Source organism: Xiphophorus maculatus, chromosome 10 (assembly GCF_002775205.1).
Source record: "Xiphophorus maculatus strain JP 163 A chromosome 10, X_maculatus-5.0-male, whole genome shotgun sequence".
In the NCBI taxonomy this organism is placed as follows: domain Eukaryota; kingdom Metazoa; phylum Chordata; class Actinopteri; order Cyprinodontiformes; family Poeciliidae; genus Xiphophorus; species Xiphophorus maculatus.
In genome coordinates, this window is record NC_036452.1 from 11,993,461 (window position 1) to 12,015,734 (window position 22,274).

Genomic DNA, 22,274 nt, shown 5'->3' on the forward strand with positions numbered 1-22,274 from the left:
CCAATGTATGAGTACAACAAGCTCACAATGAACTCTTTTACTTTATTTTAATAAAAGATATAATGTTTGTGTGAACATTTTCAGGCAGTTATTACAAAAAAATAAAAATGATCATACATGCAGGGTCATGCCCTCTGGTGCAGATACATCCAGAACTGAAAGGTGATGCGACATGCAGCAACCTGAAACTGCAGCTTTATCTTACGCAAACTCACGTAACTTAGTCCTGACACCACATCGTCTTACTGTTACCACCATGTCTGCAGCAGTCTCAGATTAGTGTCTATCACAAACATACAGTATGGTCAATAATGTACATGTGCCAAACAAAAATATTTTGTTTTAAAGTACAATATTTGAATTAAGATTTTTTCTTCAATGGAGCAATAGAGATGTACAGTAACAATAAAGCAGAATTTATTGGAGGTGAATCAATAGAAACTTACCTGTTTGTGGAAAAATATTAAAACCAAAACCTGTATCTTATTGTAAAATTTGTAATTAGTTTTATTTAGTTTGTTAATATTTGTGTGTATACTCATAATATGGAGACAGATTTAGATTTATGCAAATCTGTCTTATTCAAATAAACTATCTTCTTGACAATTCCTATCTAGGAGAACCTACAGCATGAAATTGAGTGCAGTTACAGATGGTAGCCACAAGATGGTGGCAATGATTTTTTGGAGATAAACAAACCCAAACCAGTGATGGAACCGTTAAAGGGCCATAATCGAGTTTGTTGACATGCTTTACCTTTGATGATTTTGAATTGGAACCAAAAAGTACTATTTCCTGCTGATTAGTGATTAAAATGATCAAAGACAATACATGTTCTGTTTTGCCCCATGATATTAGCCAAAGTCTGTCATGAATCTATCTGCTGGGAATGAAGATGTAAGATGATACTCCCGCTATAAAACAGATAAAGTCTCAAAGCGCAGAGTCCTCAATAGCTTCTGGTTCTTCGAGAACATCAAGACGCCTCTTGCAGGCATCTAGCATCTTTTTTCTAGGGCCTAATGGGATATGAATGCTACTGAGGTCCTGATCTGAACATAGCAACAGTGCTTCCAAGTCAATCTTCTCCCGACTGAGCATCGGCAAGAATTCACTCAGGCCCTGAGAGGCAAGAAAAGTTTCCAGAGGGTTATTCTCTGGCTCCATATCCTCATCCAACCCGATGTCAACCTCTTCCCAAGGTAATTCTTGCAGGTTCCTCTCCTGTAGGCTAAACGCGCTGCCAATACTGTCTTCATCAAAGCTAGGAGAGCACTGAGGCAGGCGTCCACGCAGACGGACATTAGGTGCTCGACCAACAGGTTCACTTCCTACAACACTTCCTTCATCTCGTCCTCCAATCCCGAACATGCCACCTGTCATATAGTTCCTTCTAAACACCATGGTGCCAAGCCCAGGTCGTGTGAAAAGAGAGTCCCGCCCAGAGTCTGCACTGATTTCTGAATAAGCAGCTTCATAGAGGCCTGGGTCACTCATGGCACGAGAAACTGTGTCAACATCGTCATAATTTTCCCGGGGGAACATGTCCCGGATGTTGAGACGGGCCCGCTCTTTGGGGTTGGCATAGGTGCCTTGTTTGAGGAACATGACGTCGCTACCAAGCTGCAAGCCAGTGAGCGAGCGGATACTCTTTCTCCCATCTTCGTAGATTTTGAACGTTCCATCAACCTGCTTCTTCTTTTCCAGTTTCTTCTGAATCTTGGCCTTGCCCTTGGCTGTTGAATGCAGCGTAGCCTGGAAATAAAACCAGCTTGCTTAAAACAAAATTTAAGGTCTTAAAACAAAAACAAACATAGGCACATTTTTCAAAATAACTTTTGTTTTCAAAAATATCAATAAAAAGTCTACCAATAGAAAACACTGTTGACAAAGACCTCAAAGACTCCACTTCACAACCTCTGATGTTTATTTTTACACTTCAATCTGACAATGGAAGAATACAGAAGGTATGTCTGGCCATTAGATGCCAGAAGCTTTTGTTTATGCTCAGGTTATTTACTACCACAATAGACCAGATGAGGACCCAACCCATCTATCTTCTGATCCATTGTGCCATCACAAGATATTATCTATCCATTTTATGTCTTTTGCTTATCCAAGGACAAGATTCCTCACATTCTTTCTAAAAAATCCCCCCAGTGAGTTTTTAGCCTGCTCGGAGATGTGCTCAGAAAACCTCCGATACGAGATATCCAGTTGACATCCTGACCACACATCTAAACACCTTTGATGCAGAGGAGTAGCCATTCTGCTATAAGCTTGCCTCTATTGTTGGAGCTCCTTACTGTGTCTGTAAGGCTGAGTCCACACAAGAGCAGAGCAGAGTAGGGCATAGATTACTACATGCAAGGCCTCATTTAATTTTACCACCCTCCTACTATATTACTGTTAAACACCACACCAAGTACTTCCCTAAATCCACAAAACACAGTCTGGACAACCATCCTCATCAGCTCTACAAGGGTAAGTATCTGTTCCTCTGTCCAATGACCAGAGCAAAACTTACACTGCTGCTTTTGATCGAGGATCAATGTTTGACAATCATTCGGAGCCTCCTTTCCAACATCCTTGGGTAAGCTTTCTGCCCCTTTTCCTTACTCCTCTGGTTCAAAACTTAGCACTTCCTTAACTATTTAATCAACAATTAACCTTAACAGGATAGTTTAGAGTAAAATGTTAAAGATGAAACTAACCAGTCAAAAACAACCAGTTTCTATGCTTAAACAAAACCTTGGGTTTGTGGGCTAAGTCTTCATCAAGTTCTTAAATTCTGTGTCATGTAGTAATAATGCATAGTACATAGTAAAAAAAATGGTTATAATCTCAATTTTTCTCATAAAAACCATTATTAGCATATAGAAGACATATAATATAATGCTTGTTTACATCTGACTCATAACCACCTGTGAATATGGCATGTTGGAGGTGACTGTGTTGAACTTGGGGCTTAGCGTGCTGCTGCTGGTGTAGCTGGAGAAGCTAATAGCATCCAGGTTATCCAGAGCCACTGACTCCTTCATGAACTTCCTCTCCATGCGCTCCCGATGCCTCATTTGGAGCTTCTCACAGTCTTTGATGCGACGCTCCGCAGCCCGAAATGCTCGGTCCTTCAGCTTACTGACCAGCTTTGGGTTGAGGGTGATCTGCTTGGAGGCGGTGGAGTCCAGATATCGAACACAATCCATGTGGCCCTTGGCAGCTGCCATGTCCAGAGGTGTGTGATAGTCATTGTCCAGACACCAAAGGTTGGCACCGAAAGCTACCAGGAAGGAGAGCGAACTCAGGTGGCCGTTGGCAGCTGCCAGGTGGAGCGGCGTGTTCCCCCAGATGTCACATTTGTCTGGATCACCTCTAAGAAACAGGAGAGGAGATGTCTAATTAAATTCATTGAACTGATTCTAATGCTAATTTTAAAGATTTTCTTTTCGGCTGTAAACACTGGGAGATTTCTTGTAGAAAAGGCAAGAATCTACTTTAACTGTGAGTATGAGTTAATTTAGTCAGTTAGGAGAGGATTTTTTCTTCAAATTAATTAGATATCTACAAATGATCATTAAGAGGATCAGAACTGGCTAAAATAAACTAACACTTGTTCCTTGATTAACTTCATTTTAAAGGTAGAATAGAATAGAACAGAAACAGTATTTATCTTCTCACAAGAGTAAATTCTAATTTTAAAATAAGTAGAGGTAGTCGGGCAAACTGATTTTCATAAAAATCCAGTTTTTTCTCCTTCCTCCTGATATTAATGAATTATAAGTAGAAGCCTCAATATGCAGTACATTCCCCCAGGTGTTACTGTATCGTTATCAAGAACATAAACAGGAGCATTCAGCTGCAGCAGCGACAAACTTTCTTTCTTTTTTTCCCTCCTCTTACACGTCCAGTCCATGATTAATAATTGACGCTCTGCAGGTTAAACATGACAGAGGTGACGTTGCATTATTCATCCCACACACCCAAAGTCTTTTTTTCACACACGAACATGCAGTCACCACAACAGGGCCATCGGCCTCATCAGCATCACCTCTGACTTTATTTTCAGCCTGTGACCCTGATGGACCTTTGTAAAGTTCTTCGTTCTGCTGTTGGTTTAAAAGCTGTAATGCAGATCCAGTTGCAATGGCGGGAAATGTATCACTGTAGTGACATGCAACAGGAATCACACCTACGTAGCTCAGACAGTAATCTGATAACATGTAGCTCTAGTTTAGAGGTGATAAAGCAGAGATAAACAACAAAAAACAAATTTGTTTTCTTGAAACATGAAAATATGTGGCTGCTGTCAAGAGCAATTGTTCTCAGAAAGCTGACTGTGAGACTTTATTCGTAAGTCATTAAAAATCATTTAATGCAACTCGAGTTGTTTTTGGCACTCATTTTTCCTTTAATCCCAAGAAAAATATGGGATATGAAATGCAACAGAATAGTTTAGGTGTTTGCTTGTTATTATTCTAAGTGTAATTAAATGTAATTAAAATGATTTAACCTCTAAAACTTAAACACCATTGCCATATACAGAGTGAGAATATCACGTATGTTACAGTGGAGTGTGACCGTCTCTAATTGTAAACAGAGGACAATTGTTTTCTTGCCAAAAACACTTTTCTAACCAAAATATATGTAGCTGTTTATTCACAACACAAGAGAACTGGGTCAGCTTTTCAGATTTCCTCAGAGATTCTCCAATACAGAAAAATATTTCTGTAATAAATATTATTTTGCCATGACAATGACTGTGGTGGAGTCTGTGTTGTTTGTTGGCAAATAGTTTCTCAGGTAAGAAAATATGTTGCTGTACCATTGTGCTTAATTTTTATGTACCAATACAAAATGTATTTTGATATTCACCAATTGTGTTATAAAATTAAACCAGTGTTGGACCTTCAGCCACGATAGACTAATTACAGGAGCTGGCATAACTATTGATTCATCAATGCACTGCATTAACCCACTTCGGTCCGATCAGCAGGAGGACGAATTGTTTCAGGAAGGAAATTCTGCATGTCATTTGGAGATCATGTGCCCATGACCAGGATAAATATGCTTTCTTTCATCCGTCAATCATGAGGGAAACATCAGGGAGGACATTACATAATCTGAATAATCTGAATTATTGTGCTGCCTCCTCATTACTAATACTTAGAATTGTTAAAACGGAGCGGGCCTTAGTATCATCTGCTTCTTTAAGGGGTATTTTTCCTTTATTTCTAGACACTAAGCTAGATAAAACTACCCTAAAAGCATCCTGAATTGTCCCCTTCCTTAAAGGTAATGGTAGCTAAGCTAAATGTAGCTCAGGGGTCCAGCATTTTCAAAACATAGCTTTTCCCTGCAGGTGTGCTCAGTCATAGAAAACACTGGGGCTCACTATGGTGCTTTGGACTTAAAATAGATTGTTTTGAGACAGCAAAACATTAGATTCTTTATGTTAATTTAAGTCACCTTTCTGGTATTCCAAATGATCAAATTATCCATCACAGCAGTGAGTGATAAATATTTTGACTTAAGACATGTATACAATCATCATGAACTACAAGCTTGAAGACATAAACAATATGACACTTCCCCTTTGAATTCTATGACTTTCAGTGTGCACATGCTACTATGTAAATGTAAATTAAAATACAAGAGATGAAGCTGAAGGGCTGGTAGCACTGCTGCCTTGTAGCAAGGTGGTTTCCCAGCCCAGGGTCTTTCTGCATGGAGTTTGCATGTTCTCCCTGTGAATGCGTGGGTTCTCTCTGGGTACTCCGGTCTATAATATAAAATCCCAGTAACATAAAGTAAACACTGAGATTTAATTGCAAGGCGACAAAAGATGGAAAAGTTAACGGCATATAAATATTTTTCCAGGGCCCTACACATTTAGCAGTGTTAAAGTTTTTCATCAACAAATTCAAATTGTTTCTCTTTTAATACATATGTATCTACTGTACATTCTTTGTAAATATGTTGTTTCTTGGCTTAAAGTAGATTCTATTGGGCAAAAATAAATAAATGAAAATTTGGAAACATGGCTGAATAGACATTCTAACTGTAGTATACAAAGAAGATTCTTTGCTATACTGAAAAGTTGGCCACTGTAGTAAAAAAGCAACTATACAAATCTTCCAGGAATTCCTGTGTTATTGACACATTCATTGCAACAACTTGTCAATCTCTGTGACCATTCCAAGAGTCGGCTGTCCTTGGCATCACTGCATGCCCTATAAACCTGCAATCAGCTGCACGATAAAGGGCACCCAGACTGTTTCATTCTGCTTCAACAGATAACAAGGAGCCACTTTGATCAGCATCCTGCTTTGATTGTAGCTTGGAAACCTCAGTAGATGTTGATCCTAAAACATTTCCTGCATCTCAACATAGACATTAAGCCAAACACAATGGATTTTTAGATCATTTTTAATCTAGTTGAGTGAAATTATTACTGATGGCTTCTGGATATGATTTAGAGTGCTGGCCTGCAGACCAGGCTGGTCTGTTCTAAAATTGATCATAACTGAACATGAAGCTGTCACAGTGTGCATTCACTTGTTTAACCTGACCTTTCTATGTAGTGGGGCTGTAAAACCTTCTATATGTCCCTCCACTGATTAAACTGTGGAAGGAAGTAACATTTATTCTAAATATTTTATTTCTTATCAATTTTGTTTTATCAATAATAATAATAATAATAATAATAATAACAACTCGATTTTAAACTAGACCTTGATTTGGTTAAATATAGTTCTTATTTTACGTTTCAAACTCTATAACATATTTATTTATAAACAAACAATAAAGATTTTTTTTACGGACTCACCCTCTGCCAACGATGAGCCGGAGAGCCTCCAGGTTGCCGTGGTAAGCGGCCCATAAGGTCGGCGTCATCCCATCTTCGTCCGGGGCGTTCAGCTCCTTCCGAGTGGCTTCCTTCAGGATGTCCAGGTAGCCGTCCCGGGCCGCCCGGTGGTACCGGTCATTCATGGCGGCCTTGGCTCAATTCCAGCTCCAGTCCATAACCTTTTAGTCCCTTTGAAGAGCTGACTTCTTGGTTCTGTCCGGGACGCTGTTGATTCTGCGGCCTGCAGAGCCCAATGCTGGGCAGCTGGTTGCTTAGAGACGTCGGCCTGCTGTAAGTCAGGAATGGGCGGAGTTGTCTCCACGTAAAGACGCGCCCCGCTTCACGTATAGGTCGAACCTGGAGCATCCTTCAGTTTTGAAGATAATTTCGAATCCCGACAAGTTAAATTTCAGCATCCTCTTTAATGTTATTGTTTTTACATAGATGTTTTTAGTTACAACCCACACAACTTTTGGTGAGGTGTACAATGATCAAATATTAAAATCAAAAACAGCCCGACTGCTCGAATTATCTTTTCTTGTTCCATTAACAAGAAATAGAACAAGGACAAACACACTTTCCTTTCCTACCGTTTGACATTGAAACAGATTAAACAATAAATGTTGGAATGAGACATTTTTGGATGTTACCTTTACATTTGACATACATTTCCTTGGAATTCTTTGGTAGAATGACCTTTCAAATTATATGATTTGGGCCAAACAGGTTGCCGCCTGATGCACACGACTTTTCAGTTCTGACCATGTATTTTCTTTAAGGCCAGTGAGATTCTTTAAAAAAATAGTTGAAAGTCTGATTCTGTCGCATGCAGTCATATTCAGTAGGTTCTCAAACATTTTACTTTATATCCCTTGCTTGTCAGAAATCGCCTTGTGGGGGTCACCAGGGGGTCACTGTCCTCACAACACGTCATTAGCTACACGTTAGCGAACAACTAGTAAAAGGTTTCCACAAAAACACTTGATTTTTATAAGCTGGAGGGGAAAAAATACATTATTAGCTAATGCACTCACCTTGCTACATTCAAAATGTTTTTGTAACTGAAAATATAACAAAAGAAAAAATGCATCACTCCTCTTAAATCCACACTCAAAGATGCACACTGCTCTATATTTTATCAGCCAAAAAACAACAACAGGCGCTTTACAAACACATAAATACTTACAAAGACGAAAGTTTTCCAAGGTACGTACAAAGCGTATAAACGTTTACTGCCTCCCCAACTGCCTAAATTCTTGTTGCGAAGGTTACTGAAGAATAATACGTCAGATATTGTTTACTCGTAAGAGCGCTCACTCGGTCATGTTTCTACAAAGATACGAAGATTGTGGTACAGATGTCCTACTCGGATCAAATTCCAAAACCCAAATTTAAAAAAAATATATTCTTAATAGTCACACAATTACGAACGTATTTTCACTATAAACTAATTTATAGTATATTTGACCGAATGCCCTCACAGTAACACATCCAGTAGGTACAGAAATTATTTTTCCATTTTAGTTTGACTGACTGTAGCAAATTGATTCAGAAAGTAGATAGCTCAAACTTATGCATTTTATCCGTTCTTCATACTTTTTATTATTTCCAAAGGTATCATTTGATAAATCCAGTTTAGCCAGGTCCACCCACTCGGAGCCAATAATTTTTCCCGCTTTCATATACAAATATTTATATTTGATTTATTTTTAAAGCTGCAGATTATTTTTATTACTACAATTATGTACAGTTCCTTTTATATTTTTAAGAAATAAGCATTTTTATTTATTTTTAAATGACATACATATTTTTTGACAATTTGAGTTAGACTTTATCTAGCTGCAGCATAAATCTTTGCTACAGCTGTGTTTTACTGTGTGTACTAAAACTTCTGTAGTGCATTCCAATTGGCTCTTAAATCAAGTATTTAAGTGAATGAAGAACACTTTTAGGTGTGTACGGGGAAGATATTTCTAAGTACTTTTGATGAGTTAAGAACATTATATTCAACCAATGATTTCATGTTGGATTTAATGCATAATGAAGAACTTTCAGGGCATGTTTAGAGAATCTTTATTTTTTTGAGTAAGTTGGTCAAAGATCATCTGGCAGAAGCTTGTTATTGAGGTCAACTCCAACAGCTCCTCTAAATCCTCTGAATCTCAAAAAGCCTTATGTCCGTATCGTACCAGATTGGAGGATCCACATTCCTTCAAAGAACAAAAGGAAGAGTGAAAAAAACTGTTTCAGCAGCCAAACTGAAATCCACTGTGAATCTACATCTGGTATGTTTACCGTAGGTAGATGACTCCCCACATGTAGGTCCGGAACCACATGGCAGTGCCAGAGTTGGCCTGGTACTTCCTGATCAGGATGGGGTGCGGGACTGGGAGGAGGCCCACCAGCGTGCCGTGCTGCAGGAACCTCAAAATCTCTGACTCATCTGTTAAACCCCTGAAGATAAAACAAAATCTCCTCATTTGATCCAGCTCTAAACAATCAGAACATCTCAGATTTAAGAATCCAATTCCCAAAATATCAACTTTTTGCTTACTTGTAACTTACAGCAATCTCTTGTAAATCAGTTAAACTATTAAATCCATTTGGCTTCTAATTAAAACTTTTCTCCTACTTGTCGATGCAGATCTTCTCCACCTGAGGGACCAAGACTTGCAGAAGCCGCATGATGGTTTGCAGAGGAAGTCTAGATTTCCATGACAACATCTAACAGGAACAGGTAAATAAAGCATAAAATCTCATAATAAAAACCAACAGACAGCAGAAATAAGCATAAAAAAAACTTCTCTCACCCAGTCTGAATTAGCGGTCCAGGCGACAGTAGATGAGACGCTTGACATTCGACTTCTTGACGTCTGTGACCTTGTGAAGACCTGATGACAAGATGAAACAGTGAGAAAGCAGAAAAATAAACAGAGTGCGAGCAGCGAGGTATCTGCTATACCTCGTGGTCTCTTTCTGAGTTGGACTCCGTGTCGCTGGCTCCATTGATGGCACCACGGTGAGGTGGTGTTGCCGGAGAGCTTGAACGAGGCAAGGCAATCATTGTTCCATCTTCGCTTACCTGAGATTTCTCCGTAATCTTATCAATTCCTGAAACAACATGAGCTGTTACTTCCTGCTGAGAGAAAAAAAAGGATGCCTGACTGGAAATCTGTGGCCTGACTTGAAAATGGAAGTTCTCCATCAAATCTGACTAGTATTTTGAAGAATTTTGCAAAGAAGAGGGTACAAACATTTCAGTAGATATGTAAAGTTTGTAGAAGACATACACAAATGGCCTTGAAGATGTGATTGCAGAGTTTCTACATAACCTCGGGGGTTCTAAATAAACGCAAGCCACACTTTTCAGACACACAAAAAACGTTTAACACCCATGTCTCACTAATCTTACAATGTTCACTTTAATTTGTTGCTTCTAGTGCTCTAACTTACCTCTGTCTGTTCATATTACGGTACTTTAAAATTTGTCCATTCTTTCACAATTTTTTTCAGACTCAAGTTGGCATGGTCATATTTTAATTTACACTTTTATGGTTGGTTTATAATTTTGTTTGTTTCAGATTACAGGTCCCAGCATAGCAGTTTTAAGCTTTCCATTATAAATTTCTTTGGCGTTTTCTTGTCTTTAAATAAATTTCTGTTACTGGAGCTTTTCTTTGTTTTGTTACCATTTTATTTCACCTTCTCATTTATCAAAGTTGCAAAAAAAAGAAAAAAAAAGAGTATTTTAGAACTTACTAACTTATTATCTATTTATTCTTGGCAGTTTCTTCCCTACCTGGAGTGGCCTCTAAGGTGGCTTTGAGTGTCCCGGGCTCAGCAGGTGCAGCAGGTCTGGAACCCTCCATGGACTCGCCATCTGTGGAGTTTAGGCGGGAGATCCCAGACTTCTTCTTCTTCTTCTGCAAAGTTTTCTGAATGGATCCCTCATCCGTGGGGAGGTTGGCTAGCTGGTGGAAAACGTTCCTCTTACGAATGATGGCATACACCAGGTTGAAGTTACCTGTGGGGAAGGTTTCAGACGTCAAAAGGGAGCCCCAAATGCAGCTGCACTCACAAGATCCCATTGTTGTCCTAACCATCAAACTGATACTGGATGATGTTGTTGAAGACCTCCAGCAGGAAGAAGACCAGGTTGTGGTTCTGAGGTGCAGATAGGAGGTACCAGGGCATGGAGAAGGCCTCCAGCAGGTGGAGCAACTTGTTGGCAGCCACCATTGACAAGCTCTTTAGGTAGGGTGAAACTACAGAGGTAGAAAATGTGCTTACATCAACTCTCCACTATGGGGCAGCATTGTCTACAGGCATACTTACTGTTTACAATTATGGTGAGCAGGCAATCAAACAGAGGATGGAGACGCTGGTGTCCACAGGTAATTATTTTGTGAAAAATCTGAACAAGAAGGGACATAAATATGACTCTTGGTAATACTGAGAGCATATTATAATCTAAAGCTGGAAAATACACCAACAAAAAATAATTTGTAGAATCTGCCAGTTTGTGTTCAGCTTCAGTAAGCTTTTAAGATTTGAAAAGAAAACCAACCTTTTAAGCATTTTCTTATATTTTCTGTTTTAATGTTGTGAAATATTTGTAAAGCACAGGTTGTTAAGCTTTAGCAGACTGATAATCCCTTAGTCAAGTAAAGTAGGTCTCTCACCACTATGAGCAGGTCAGCGTGGGTTCCTGTAAAAACAGGAATGTCCATGGGGACCCGGAGCGTGTACGGTTTATTCAATCGAACACCAAAGTTTCTCTCTCCGCTCAGCAGCAGCAGGATGAACACGCCAATGTGCATGAGGCCCACCCGAGCTGCACACAAACATGAAGGGCTTTTAGAAGTTTGTGCGGTTTTGAAGAATTTTAGAACGTTTAGAGCAGATCAGTGTCTCACACTGATCTGCTCTGGCATCATTCAGGTAGAACAGAATGGGAACCAGCATCTCCAAGACGTCGCTGCTCTTTAGAACGAAGAACAGGAATTTCTGCAACATGCAGAAACAGTCATGTTAGTGAGTTAAAGACAAGTGCTCTGTTAGGTTATACTAAGACATAATAAGTTACACTATGAAAAATGAAAAGAACACAATTGAAAATTACAAGAAGCCTCGCACTTTGTTAAAATCGCAGCACTTCCAGAACAGAATTAGCAGCTCCTGGTGGAAATGGATCTTCTTGGTGGATCGTGGAAGGTACGTCTGGATCAGAGGGTTGTTGAGCAGCTGAGCAAAACCTCGTAGGACAAAACTCAAATCCTATTGAACCAATACAGAGAATATGCTAAAACTTCCAATCAGAAATGTTCTATTTGTGGATAAAATTGAAGGTTTACAGTTTGGTACCTCCTCCCTGTGGATCCTCGAGAGGTAATTCACAAAGAGGTTGTCAGGTCCAGCTGGCTGTATATTAAAACAAAAGTATATTAAAAAATTGTAATTCTTCATTTCAACTTATATACTTATTTACACGATTTTCTGTTTGACTTATGTTAAATGTTTTGAGGGATTGACCATGCACTTGCAGAAATAGGTAAGATTAGGAACTAAAATTAAATTAGTTAAGTAATATTTTTTTTTTTAGCTGTGTTGATACTTCTTTAGCGTACCTTTAACAAGTTTCTTTCACACTGTTTGCTGTATAGGATAGAGTGTAACTGTTTTCCAGCAAAATGGAAACAATAACATTTATCCATCATACCTCTAATTCCTCAGGTGGATTGGACGAGGAGGAGTCCAGCGCCTGGAGGGCAGCGCTCACAGCCGACCCAGTCTCGTGCTCCAGGGTGACAATCAGGACCTGTAGCGCCTGCTCCACTAGCTGCTCTCGGTAGTCTGAGAACAGCAGATGGTTGTACGGGATACCGTATCCCACTGGGTCGTAGGAACAGACCACGTTCAACAGGGATGTGAAGAGCGGCAAGGCATGTCTGAAGCAATGGCACACAGATAATCCTGGTTTTTACAACAGAGCATCTATAAACTGAAGAGGTTTAGAGATGGAAACTGTAAATAGTACAAGACCAATATAAGTTGTTTTAATATACAAGAGAAAAACGGTGAAGGTTCTGGAGTGAAAATCTCAGCCTCTGGACCATAACATTATTGAGCCAATTTGGGGATATCTTAAACATGCAGTTCATGCAAGAAGAGCTAAGAATATGAAGGAACTGAAGGACATTTTCCAAGAGGAATTGAAAGTTCTTTGCATTTTTACACTTTAAAATGCTTACTGTTTTCACTGCACCTGCAAAAATAATCCATAATCCACTAGGACAAAATAACAAAAGCAATCAGTCTTCTTCTGGACTGCAGTCAAATAAAATAAATGGTAAATGCTCAAAAAGCACAGATTTAGACATAGACTATCTTGATGTGGCTTTTTTTAGCCATGCCAACCTGTTTTCTGCAGAACAGAAGAAGGAGACCCAGGGGTTAAGCACTTGGCTGTCAGACAAAGGAGAAAGATACATGGCTTCAGAGAAGCAAGTGAGAAGCAGCTTCAGCAGCTCTGTCCTGCAAACACACAATGAATCTAGCATCAAAACAACAGCAGTCAAAAAAATCATAAAGTGGGAAAAAGCAATATTAATTAAATAACACGTTACTAAACTCAATAAATCCCTGTAGTGGTGAGCAATGTAGCAGATTTTTATGGAAGCAATCAGTTTAATGGTAAAGGACTGTTAATAATCTCTAAACTGATTTATTACAAATTGCCCTCACCTTACTTATTAGTTTATACTGACTGTGTGGGTTCATCTTACCCAAATTATCACAAAGCAAAGTTTTAGTGTCTTATTTCTCCCCCCCACCCCACCCCCGGTTTAAAGTAAAATATGTCCATCACCTTTTTAGGAAAGCAGCTAAACAGATAAAATCCAGCTTGCAGTCTCACCTGTTCAGGTCATGGATGTAATTCAGGGGAGGCGACTGAGCAAAGCCCACCCCGGCCTCCCAGATGTACTCACAGCTATCTATGGATCGCATTTCCTCTGAGGCATCCTAAAGCAAAACAAGAGTTTAAAAAAATTATAGTTTGAGATATATACTGAATTAATATGTGGAGGATGATTCCCTACCAAAGGTACAGTGTTACTTGTGACGTCATGCTCAGTCATAATGTTAAACTGTGGTATGAAAACATGAAATATTCCTTATTGTTAAAGGCAAAAAATAAAGAAGGTCTAAAAAGGTTCTGCATTTGAACACTTGGACCATGTTAATAATGGTTAATCAGCAAGCAGAACAAGCCGAGTACTCTGCTGACATTATCTGGCGTTGACACCTCGGCACAGATAACTGCAGCTTTAAGAATAGAAGTGATGAGGTGTTTCTGTAAGTTATCTGACAAAAGGGCACACAGCCGCATGCTGTATTAAACTTCTCCAGTGGCATAACCGAAATACGCTGTCCAATAAGTGAAACCTAAAAAACAATAAAGCTGCTAGTTAGTAATAAAGTTCCGATAATACTTGTCAAAGCAGCAGATTTGGAAAGGAAGATTTGAAAATGTTCTAAGTTACATGAATATGTCTAAACATTATGAATTAGTTACTTCAAACATGTTTCTTTAATAGAAAGCAAAATCAAACGAACAACATTTAGAAGAAAATATTTTACTATTTTACATAACATGTGGGATGGAGTAGTCATTTATTAAATCCTACCCCATCACAATATGGATGGGGTCTATTGGATATGGATCTATTAACTATAGATATAGTTCTATAGTTAATCGAACTATATTGAAGTTCTATTAACATCGATATAGTTAATAGAATAATGTCAATTTTTGTTAAAGAAATGTAAAGTAGAATATTTCAACACATAAAAAAATGTGAGGAAAATAAATCTTATATTTAATTTCTAACTACCAGTGACCCTCAAAATTTCACTATAATTAAAAAAAACAAACATTCTTAGACATTCAATTATATAAAAATTCTATTATACCAACTCCCACATTGACATGCCAAAATTGGACAAATATCAGCACAGAGCCATGGATACAAAAGTTGACTATAAAAGAGACAATGGCCCTAAAAATCTCTCTGTATGAAAACAAAAACATTAAATAAAAAATAAATACTAAATTAAAAATAAGTTAATTTATACCAAAAACAAAAAAGCAACGGCCTGACCAAAAACAAAAAAAGCAACGACCTGACACATGACCTTAAATTGAGTTGATTCAATTCATTTAGATGTCCAGAATGGCAACATTTAAGCTAATATACCTCTAAAGGAACTGCCTTGTTAGAATTATATTCTCGTTTATTTTCAGGTAAAATATTAATCCAACACTTCACCAACTCAAACCACATTTTTTTATATAGGTGTTATTTCTTTTCCATTTCCTTCCATGTTGAATCCATAAACAAAACATTTTTTACTCCAATTGCATATCGGTTTATTTCCTTTGATGGTTTAGTATTATTGATAAATAATACAGATAGATAACCACAACAAGGTAAACGTTTGACCAAAAGTGTGTATCTAAAGTTAGTGTAATTTTAAGACTAAATATTAGACCTTTTTATACTGATAGTGGTTCTGATCCCCCACGCAATCAAACTGACTCTTATAAAATGACACCTGATCAAACTGAAATATCTACGTATGACATAACCTTCTGCTGATAGATAACATTATTTATCAACCCTGAGGTACCAGACAGAAGCTGGCTAAAAAGGTGACCAAAGTCCAAACCAAATGTTTAAACACTTGGCTTGAATCCTTGAGAAATCTTGACCAAGACCACTTTTCAAGAAATTAGATGAGGGTTTGAACACTGGAAGGCAAATAAGACAATTAATCCAATTTAAGTAGAGTTTTTTTTTTTTTTTTGTCCAGAAAAAAAAATCTGACCTCCAGGTGGACAAACACTGACGGAAAAGTGAAAACCTTATTTGCTCCCCCCAGCTTCTTTCCAGCTATTCTTCATGCTTGATTGGCCACAGAGGCAGGTGGGAATAAACACTGACCACTTCCTCTGATGGCAGCACAGATCACCTCCCCAGTCTCTAAAATGTTTGCAGAGCTCAGTTAAGACGAGTCCACCCAGCTCAAGTACGGCCACTCCTGCCTCCCTCTGCGCCATGGAGTCACTCATTAACTCCAGCAAACTGCCTGAGAGGTTTGCATGAAGGAGATAACGGCACAGACTTGTACCACCAGAAGGTTAAGAAAACAAGACCTGAAACCTTTCATTAGAGAAAATGCTGACTAGCTCTGTTTTCCTACCGTTTGCAGTACGTTTTATAGGAATGATGTGCTTTAATTAATTATCAAAGAGTTCAGGACAACATGTCAGATTATTTTATTTCTGTGTGTGCAAGTTAAATGTTAAATTTGTCCATCACACCAGTTTGGAGCAACAGACGTACCAGCCTTAATTGGACACAGCACAGTAACACACTTAATGTTACCAAGGACTTAAAAGAATGTTCAACTCTGCATTAATTGGTAATGACCAGCTATAAATGTTCTTCTTTCAACTCACTGACCGGGTTGTTCTTCTTGTGACTCTGGACGGTGAAATCTGGACAGAAGAGCAGGTCAGCAATGGTGAGCAGCAAGGATTCAGCCAGCGGCCGAGCTTCGTTCTCATCAGCACCTTCGTCCAAACTCTGCAACATGAATGCATCATTTGAAAACTAATCTCCCAGGTTTTACAAACCAAGAAATGTGCTGGTGACTGAACAATTTTCATCTTTTTTCCCTCTGACTGGTCAGAAACCATAGAATCATACGTTTTTCTGATCAGTGAATGCGCCATACTCAAGACAAAATCACTCTTTGGTGTGGCTGTGTTTGCAGAGTGAAGAGGACTCAGCTATATTGGACAAAAAAAGCTTGCAACATCCTCTGAACTCTCAGTTAACATGTACTACGTACTGGGAATCCTCAGAATCCTTTTGAAATCCAATATGGCTGCCATAAATGTTGGTGACAGCTGCAGTGATGAACTGCTGCTTGATCCCAAGCACACAGCAATGTACAAACCATATTTTTTACCCATAAAATACAGATGAATGCATTTTAGTTTTTATTGCTAATATCAGGAAGCATTGCTTGCTGCTGCATTGAGTACAGCAACAAGCAAATCCTAGAAGTCACTCCAATGACAACTACTTAGAAAAAAATAAGAATTAGGAATATTTGTAACAAAAAATAATTATTCTATGTGGTTTACTGACCAATTAAAGAATATTTTATTCTCACTCATCTTTTACTCCTTGTATTTACAAATCACCATCCCAAAATGTAGCTTCACACTCACCAGGCAAACATTTTATTTAAGGTTTAATTGGTTTTGTTTCTTGAAAATAAATACTTTTTCTGCATAACTGGATTCATTACAAAGAGCCCATCAGCTGTTTTCACCTGCAGCAGCCCTCTTTCTCCTCAGTCCCATACTTTCAATAACAGACATTCAATCCCTCCTTAACTCAACCATTGGCGGGTAGGCGGTGGGAGATACAATATGGGCAGTGTTTGCACCATGGTCCCCAGTCGACCAGGTAACCAGAGACTCAGCAGCAGGTGGGCTGAGAGGAGAAGAAGAGAGAGTCCAGCTTTGGATGGAGACCTTTGCATCCACTTTAGCAGTGGTTTTATCTTACACTGCAGAATCTGCTCTGAAAATCAAAGAGCAGCAACTTTTCTAGTCAGAGAAGATTATTGTGGCTAAAGCAATCAAAGGGCTACAAACTGTGCGATGGAACGATAGCTAATAGGTTAAACACTCCTGTCTGCAGACAGAACGGATTTCTCAGGCAGCAGCTTCCAGAGATTACATACCAAAAATTAACTATATGCACCTACCTAACTTGAAAATGTCTTTGCAATTTCAATAAAAGATGTATTTAAGGTTATTAAAGCTAAAATATTCAGAAAATGTTATTTAGCTCTTCCTTCAACTTGAGTATAACTGATAAACCTTTAAAGAGTCCAAAGAAAGGTAAACTGTCAGAGTGTCAGCTCTCTCAGGCTACGTGTCGTACCCCGGACTTTTTTGTGCCAGGAATGGTGGACCAGAAGAAGCCCCTCCAGTCAGCATCCTCAAAAATGTACGGCAGGATCCGGGTGAGAAGGCGGGTGCAGTTCAGTACGATCTGACGCTCCTTCTCCGAGGGGCAGCCAGAGTCGGCACACTGAACCAGCCTCTCCACTGCCTGGGAACAAACCATGTCAAACATTTAAATTAAACTATAAAGTCCTCTATTGGAAGAGTCAAATTAAGTCATTTTATTAAAAAGATGGCAAAAAGATGATTGTAACAGAAAAACAGAAACTATTTTTTAAAAAGAAATAGAGAACATGAATGCAATTTTGACCTAATATATGTTAAATAATCAAGGATTCTTCAAAACAAGCAAAGGTTTGAAAAAAAAAAACCCCAGCAAAAAATGACTTCTTAGATCGTTATATGTATTTTTCTAATTTTATTCATAACTTGTTTTGTTGATTAGCGAGTGGCTTCTCCTCCTCCCATCTGTTTTTTTTTTTTGCTCTTTTAGACTGACCTTTTGTACTCAGAGTGTGGGAATAACAAACACCTGCATTCCTTTGTTTCTGACTGTATCCAGGATGAACAAAACAAGCAGTCAAGTAAAACACGGGAATCCTTGCTGTCTGTAGGAACTAACTTGTAAACCTGTGTTTTAGTGACTAATTAATTTATTACAAAACTCAATGCCTTATTTTCAGTCTGAGTCTCTGGGAAGGCAGAGAAGATTTTCATTATATTGCAGATTTACATCGAGTAAAAGGTGTTTAGATGTAGACCTCATCCTTCAGCCTCAGCCACGGGTCAAATATTTCAGTGGGAAGATCAGATTAGAGGTTGGATGATTAACAAGGAAGAGTTGGCTGCAGTGTCTGCAGATGTGATAGTGCAAAAGGGGCATCATATTCACAACTAACCAACTAAGCTATTAGTTTTAATAGCTTTTGGTCTTTTAATACTGTTGCTCTGTTAAATAGCATAAGAAACAACATGCTTTGTAATTACAAATACAGTATTTACATTTTAGTGGTGCAGACTCCTAAAGTAGAGTACTTGTCTGATAGACTGTATTTCTCATCTCCCATAGTTACTGGCGTCCCCTGATTCAAATGTTAAGAAAGCCTTAAAATGAATCACTATCAAGACGTGGTGAACACAAGGTGTTCAGTTTTTGCAGCAGTGCTCCTCCAGCAGCAAGTTTTAGAGATTTTTCTACCTCCTGTAAGTTTTTCACTTTGTATGTTGAGAATATGAATTTTTGCTCTCATTAAACCTTGTTTGTCACAGTTGGAGGTGTTTTAAACATTTGAAATTATAATTTTACAAAGTAAAAAATTAGGTATTAAGTATTTTCAGGAAGTAATTTTTTGACTTCTGAAGATTAACAGTGAAAGGACCACTTGTCTTTCCCATTTTGAAGAAAGAAACCCATTCCATTAAATGTTTGAGAAACAGAAATTCACTTAAATCCAACCATGCGATATTACTAAACATGATCCAAATAAGACAGTCATTCTGAGGAGGACAGGTTACCTTATAGCACAGGGTTGCTAGGTTGGATGGAGACTCCTCTCTGACAGCTCGGATTTCTGCTGCGGGCACCAGAGCAAAAACATCCTGGACGGCGATGGAGCACTCAGCCCAAAATTGATCCCAGAACACATTGTCTGTGGCTTCAACAGGCTGCAGTAGAGGAAACATTGTAAAGTCTTTGTGTACCCAAATTTTCATTTTCATAAAAATGTTCACCAGCTTTGCAGCAGCAATCCTGCAGACATGTTATTCACAAAACTGGTACCATTAAATAAAAACACACTTATAAACCCAGTTAGATTGAAGTAATTTTCACTCAACTAAGACGTTTGTTTCTGACAAAACATTGAAAAAGTCCTGCTAGTATTGCAGCAATAAAAACTATTATTAGAATCCATAACCAAGCATGTTTTCACTGGTACTTTAATTATTTAATTTAAGAGAGATCCACAATTTTGTTATTGAAGAGTCTGAGGGGCAGGTTGAAACACACCAATTAAAAATAGGATATACCGCTATACTTTTTTTATGTGTATGACTGGGTTAATTTCTAAGTGAAATGTTTTGGAAATGTGCAAAAACCAGATGATAAATAAACTTAAACAGATAACAGCAACAGGATGATCTTAAATTATATTTCCATGAAGTAATGACCAAAACGTTGATTTTATTTTTTCTCAGGTTTACATTCTACCATAAAATACGAAATGGCCAGGGTACAATTTCTGTAGACCTTAGCTAATCCAGTCCCCAGGCAAACACATTTTCATATAAAGTAGCATTAAACAAACAATTGATGCAAAACTGACAGAATGATGGTTTTTCTTCGGGAAAACAGAGCAAATAATAAAATCGTAATTGCGCCTTGTCTTAACTTCCTGTCCTTATTTCAAATCTAAAAGTGTAGTTACTACGAGTTTGTTTTCACTCCACTTATTATAATCCGACCTGCACCTGACTCTACCATCTGGCACACCAACTTTTATCATCGCAAACAAATATCGTTCAGAATTCCATTTTTATCCTTCCACGTTCAAGAGCTTTATTACGAAGAAAACAGACACAGACCTGAGTTTTGGTCGTAAGCTGGATCACCGCTTTCCTAAAGTGAAGCTTAGTGTCAGCGTTTCCCATTCTTTTCGGTTTCCAACAGCCGCGTCCTCCTACCTGCGGATCCTGCTGATAATTTCCCCTCATCTCAACTCAGAGCGCAGCGCAGCTGGTGCGTTCATGAAAACTCGGATAATTTCACCTTCAGAAACGTGTCAATCTTTTAGACTGTTAATAATAATAATAATAATAATAATAATAATAATAATAATAATAATAATAATAATAATAATAATAAACAAGTAGTTGCTTTGTAAAAAAAAAAGGGTGGGATTTGTGTTGGAACCATCAGGCTGAAACCCTGTTTTTTTCTATTTTTTCTAAATGTATTCACTGAATTGATAATAAACCGCTGTTGCTTCAATGACATACCTAAATCAAATGTATTATTTTGTTGGGATAATTCTGACTGTCCCTGAAAGCAGCACATGCTGAGCAGGATCCAAATGAGCAAACTTCCGGGATACTTCATGTACATATTTATCTTCCCGTGTTACCATGTGACTCTCCTGGTAAACCCGCTACAGATAAGATTCACGTCATGATGATCTATATAATCACTGCCTGCACGATCATCTCTGAACGTAACAATACAGAGAGATTTTTCCCCCTCTCCTTGTCAGTTCAAGTGCCAGTGAATAAATATATGAAGTGGCCGCTAGATGGCACCATAAAGTCACCAAGCAGTACAGTTAGTGGAAGGAATCAGCAATGAAAAAACAAACAAAACACTGATGTCCAGCCCCCTGTATATAATTGATGTATTTATGACTTTTTAATGTTTTCATGACGTAAAGCACTTTGAACTGCATTGTTGCTGAAATCTGCTATACATATAAACTTGAAAGGTTGACATTGTAACCTACAAGTTCTGACTTTTGATCTATAAATACAACAATACACTTTGGTTTAGCAATGCACTTTATGTGTTGAAGTAACTATTGTATGTTTAATACAAGCACAAATTCTATAGAAAGGGAGTAAGTAAATATTTTCCATGCTTTTCTAAAACAACACTTGAATATATTGATCCAGGCTCCCAATCAATTTGCAATTAAAATTTAAATTGTTAAATTGTTCAGAAGATTTTGACCAAAATCTACTTTGGTCAGTAGATTTTGATCAAAGCTGAAGAAAAGCTTTGCCACAGCATGACGCTGCCACTACCATGTTTTGTCATGAGATTGGTGTGTAATCCACCACACACAGCGTTATGATTGTCAACCAAAAGGCTTAATTTTAGTCACTTCTTATCAGATGACCTTCTTCCACATGTTGGCTGTGTCCCTCTGTATGGCTTATAGAATGCTGCAAATTAGACTTTCTGTGGATTGCATCAATATTTATCATATAATTATTAATAATTCTGATTAATTATTTATACAATTTTCTTTAGTTGAATTGGGGCACCATCCCTAAGCATGACGAAGGAATGAATTTAAGACTACCGGACAGTAGAAAACTCCTCATACAACAAGGAATGATCTCAAACAAGCTTGTATTCAATTAAATCTGAGAATTTACAAACAAAGCAGCCACATTTTACAGTCAAAATATTCCATCAATAACTTCTACCTCCAGCTACCTACACATCATCTACACAGGAAAAGACTTGAATAAGTAAAGGATGAAATCAAATGAATGAAAAAAAAACATGATAAGCAAAATGGAATACTTAAACATAACTTCAACTGATTAACTACTGTAATTAAGAACAAGAAAGAATCAGCATGAACCACAATGCAGCTAAAT

The 22,274-nt window shown here is 38.1% G+C and overlaps 2 protein-coding genes across 5 annotated transcripts; both read right to left on the reverse strand.

Moving 5' to 3' along the window:
- Positions 1-83: 83 nt before the first annotated feature.
- On the reverse strand, positions 84-8,580 carry LOC102233199 (Usher syndrome type-1G protein homolog). 3 transcript variants are annotated; one of them, XM_023340498.1, is made up of 4 exons: positions 8,034-8,580; positions 6,827-7,214; positions 2,925-3,372; positions 84-1,755 (listed from the first exon to the last, which is right to left on the reverse strand). In XM_023340498.1, exons 2-4 carry the CDS (start codon positions 6,988-6,990, stop codon positions 934-936), a joined length of 1,434 nt encoding a protein of 477 aa, XP_023196266.1. In that variant the 5' UTR covers positions 6,991-7,214; positions 8,034-8,580; the 3' UTR covers positions 84-933. The 3 variants fall into 3 exon arrangements, with proteins under 3 accessions (XP_023196266.1, XP_023196267.1, XP_005794855.1); XM_023340499.1 differs by having other exon boundaries at positions 6,827-7,842; XM_005794798.2 differs by having other exon boundaries at positions 6,827-8,580.
- Positions 8,581-8,903: 323 nt separating this feature from the next.
- Positions 8,904-20,597, reverse strand: LOC102223857 (protein HID1). 2 transcript variants are annotated; one of them, XM_023340406.1, is made up of 19 exons: positions 20,481-20,597; positions 19,413-19,562; positions 17,875-18,045; positions 16,375-16,497; positions 13,764-13,870; positions 13,265-13,312; positions 12,567-12,795; positions 12,212-12,268; positions 11,984-12,124; positions 11,764-11,854; positions 11,530-11,681; positions 11,183-11,261; positions 10,948-11,112; positions 10,647-10,871; positions 9,810-9,958; positions 9,658-9,738; positions 9,480-9,571; positions 9,143-9,301; positions 8,904-9,057 (listed from the first exon to the last, which is right to left on the reverse strand). In XM_023340406.1, the coding sequence occupies exons 1-19, from the start codon at positions 20,544-20,546 to the stop codon at positions 8,994-8,996; spliced, it is 2,349 nt and encodes a 782-aa protein (XP_023196174.1). In that variant the 5' UTR covers positions 20,547-20,597; the 3' UTR covers positions 8,904-8,993. The 2 variants fall into 2 exon arrangements, with proteins under 2 accessions (XP_023196174.1, XP_014328823.1); XM_014473337.2 differs by having other exon boundaries at positions 13,265-13,381.
- Between the last annotated feature and the right edge of the window lie 1,677 nt (positions 20,598-22,274).

Bases quoted from the DNA above. Each gene is read 5' to 3' on its own strand.
- LOC102233199 (XM_023340498.1), bottom strand. From the start codon at position 6,990: ATGAATGACCGGTACCACCGGGCGGCCCGGGACGGCTACCTGGACATC. The intron at 3,373-6,826 runs GTGAGTCCGTAA...CCTGTTTCTTAG, and splicing joins CGGCTCATCGTTGGCAGAGG to AGGTGATCCAGACAAATGTG. The intron at 1,756-2,924 runs GTGGTTATGAGT...TTTTATTTCCAG, and splicing joins CCAACATGCCATATTCACAG to GCTACGCTGCATTCAACAGC.
- LOC102223857 (XM_014473337.2), bottom strand. From the start codon at position 20,546: ATGGGAAACGCTGACACTAAGCTTCACTTTAGGAAAGCGGTGATCCAG. The intron at 16,498-17,874 runs GTACGACACGTA...TTCATGTTGCAG, and splicing joins CTGGCACAAAAAAGTCCGGG to AGTTTGGACGAAGGTGCTGA. The intron at 10,872-10,947 runs GTTAGGACAACA...CCTTCCCCACAG, and splicing joins CATCCAGTATCAGTTTGATG to GTAACTTCAACCTGGTGTAT.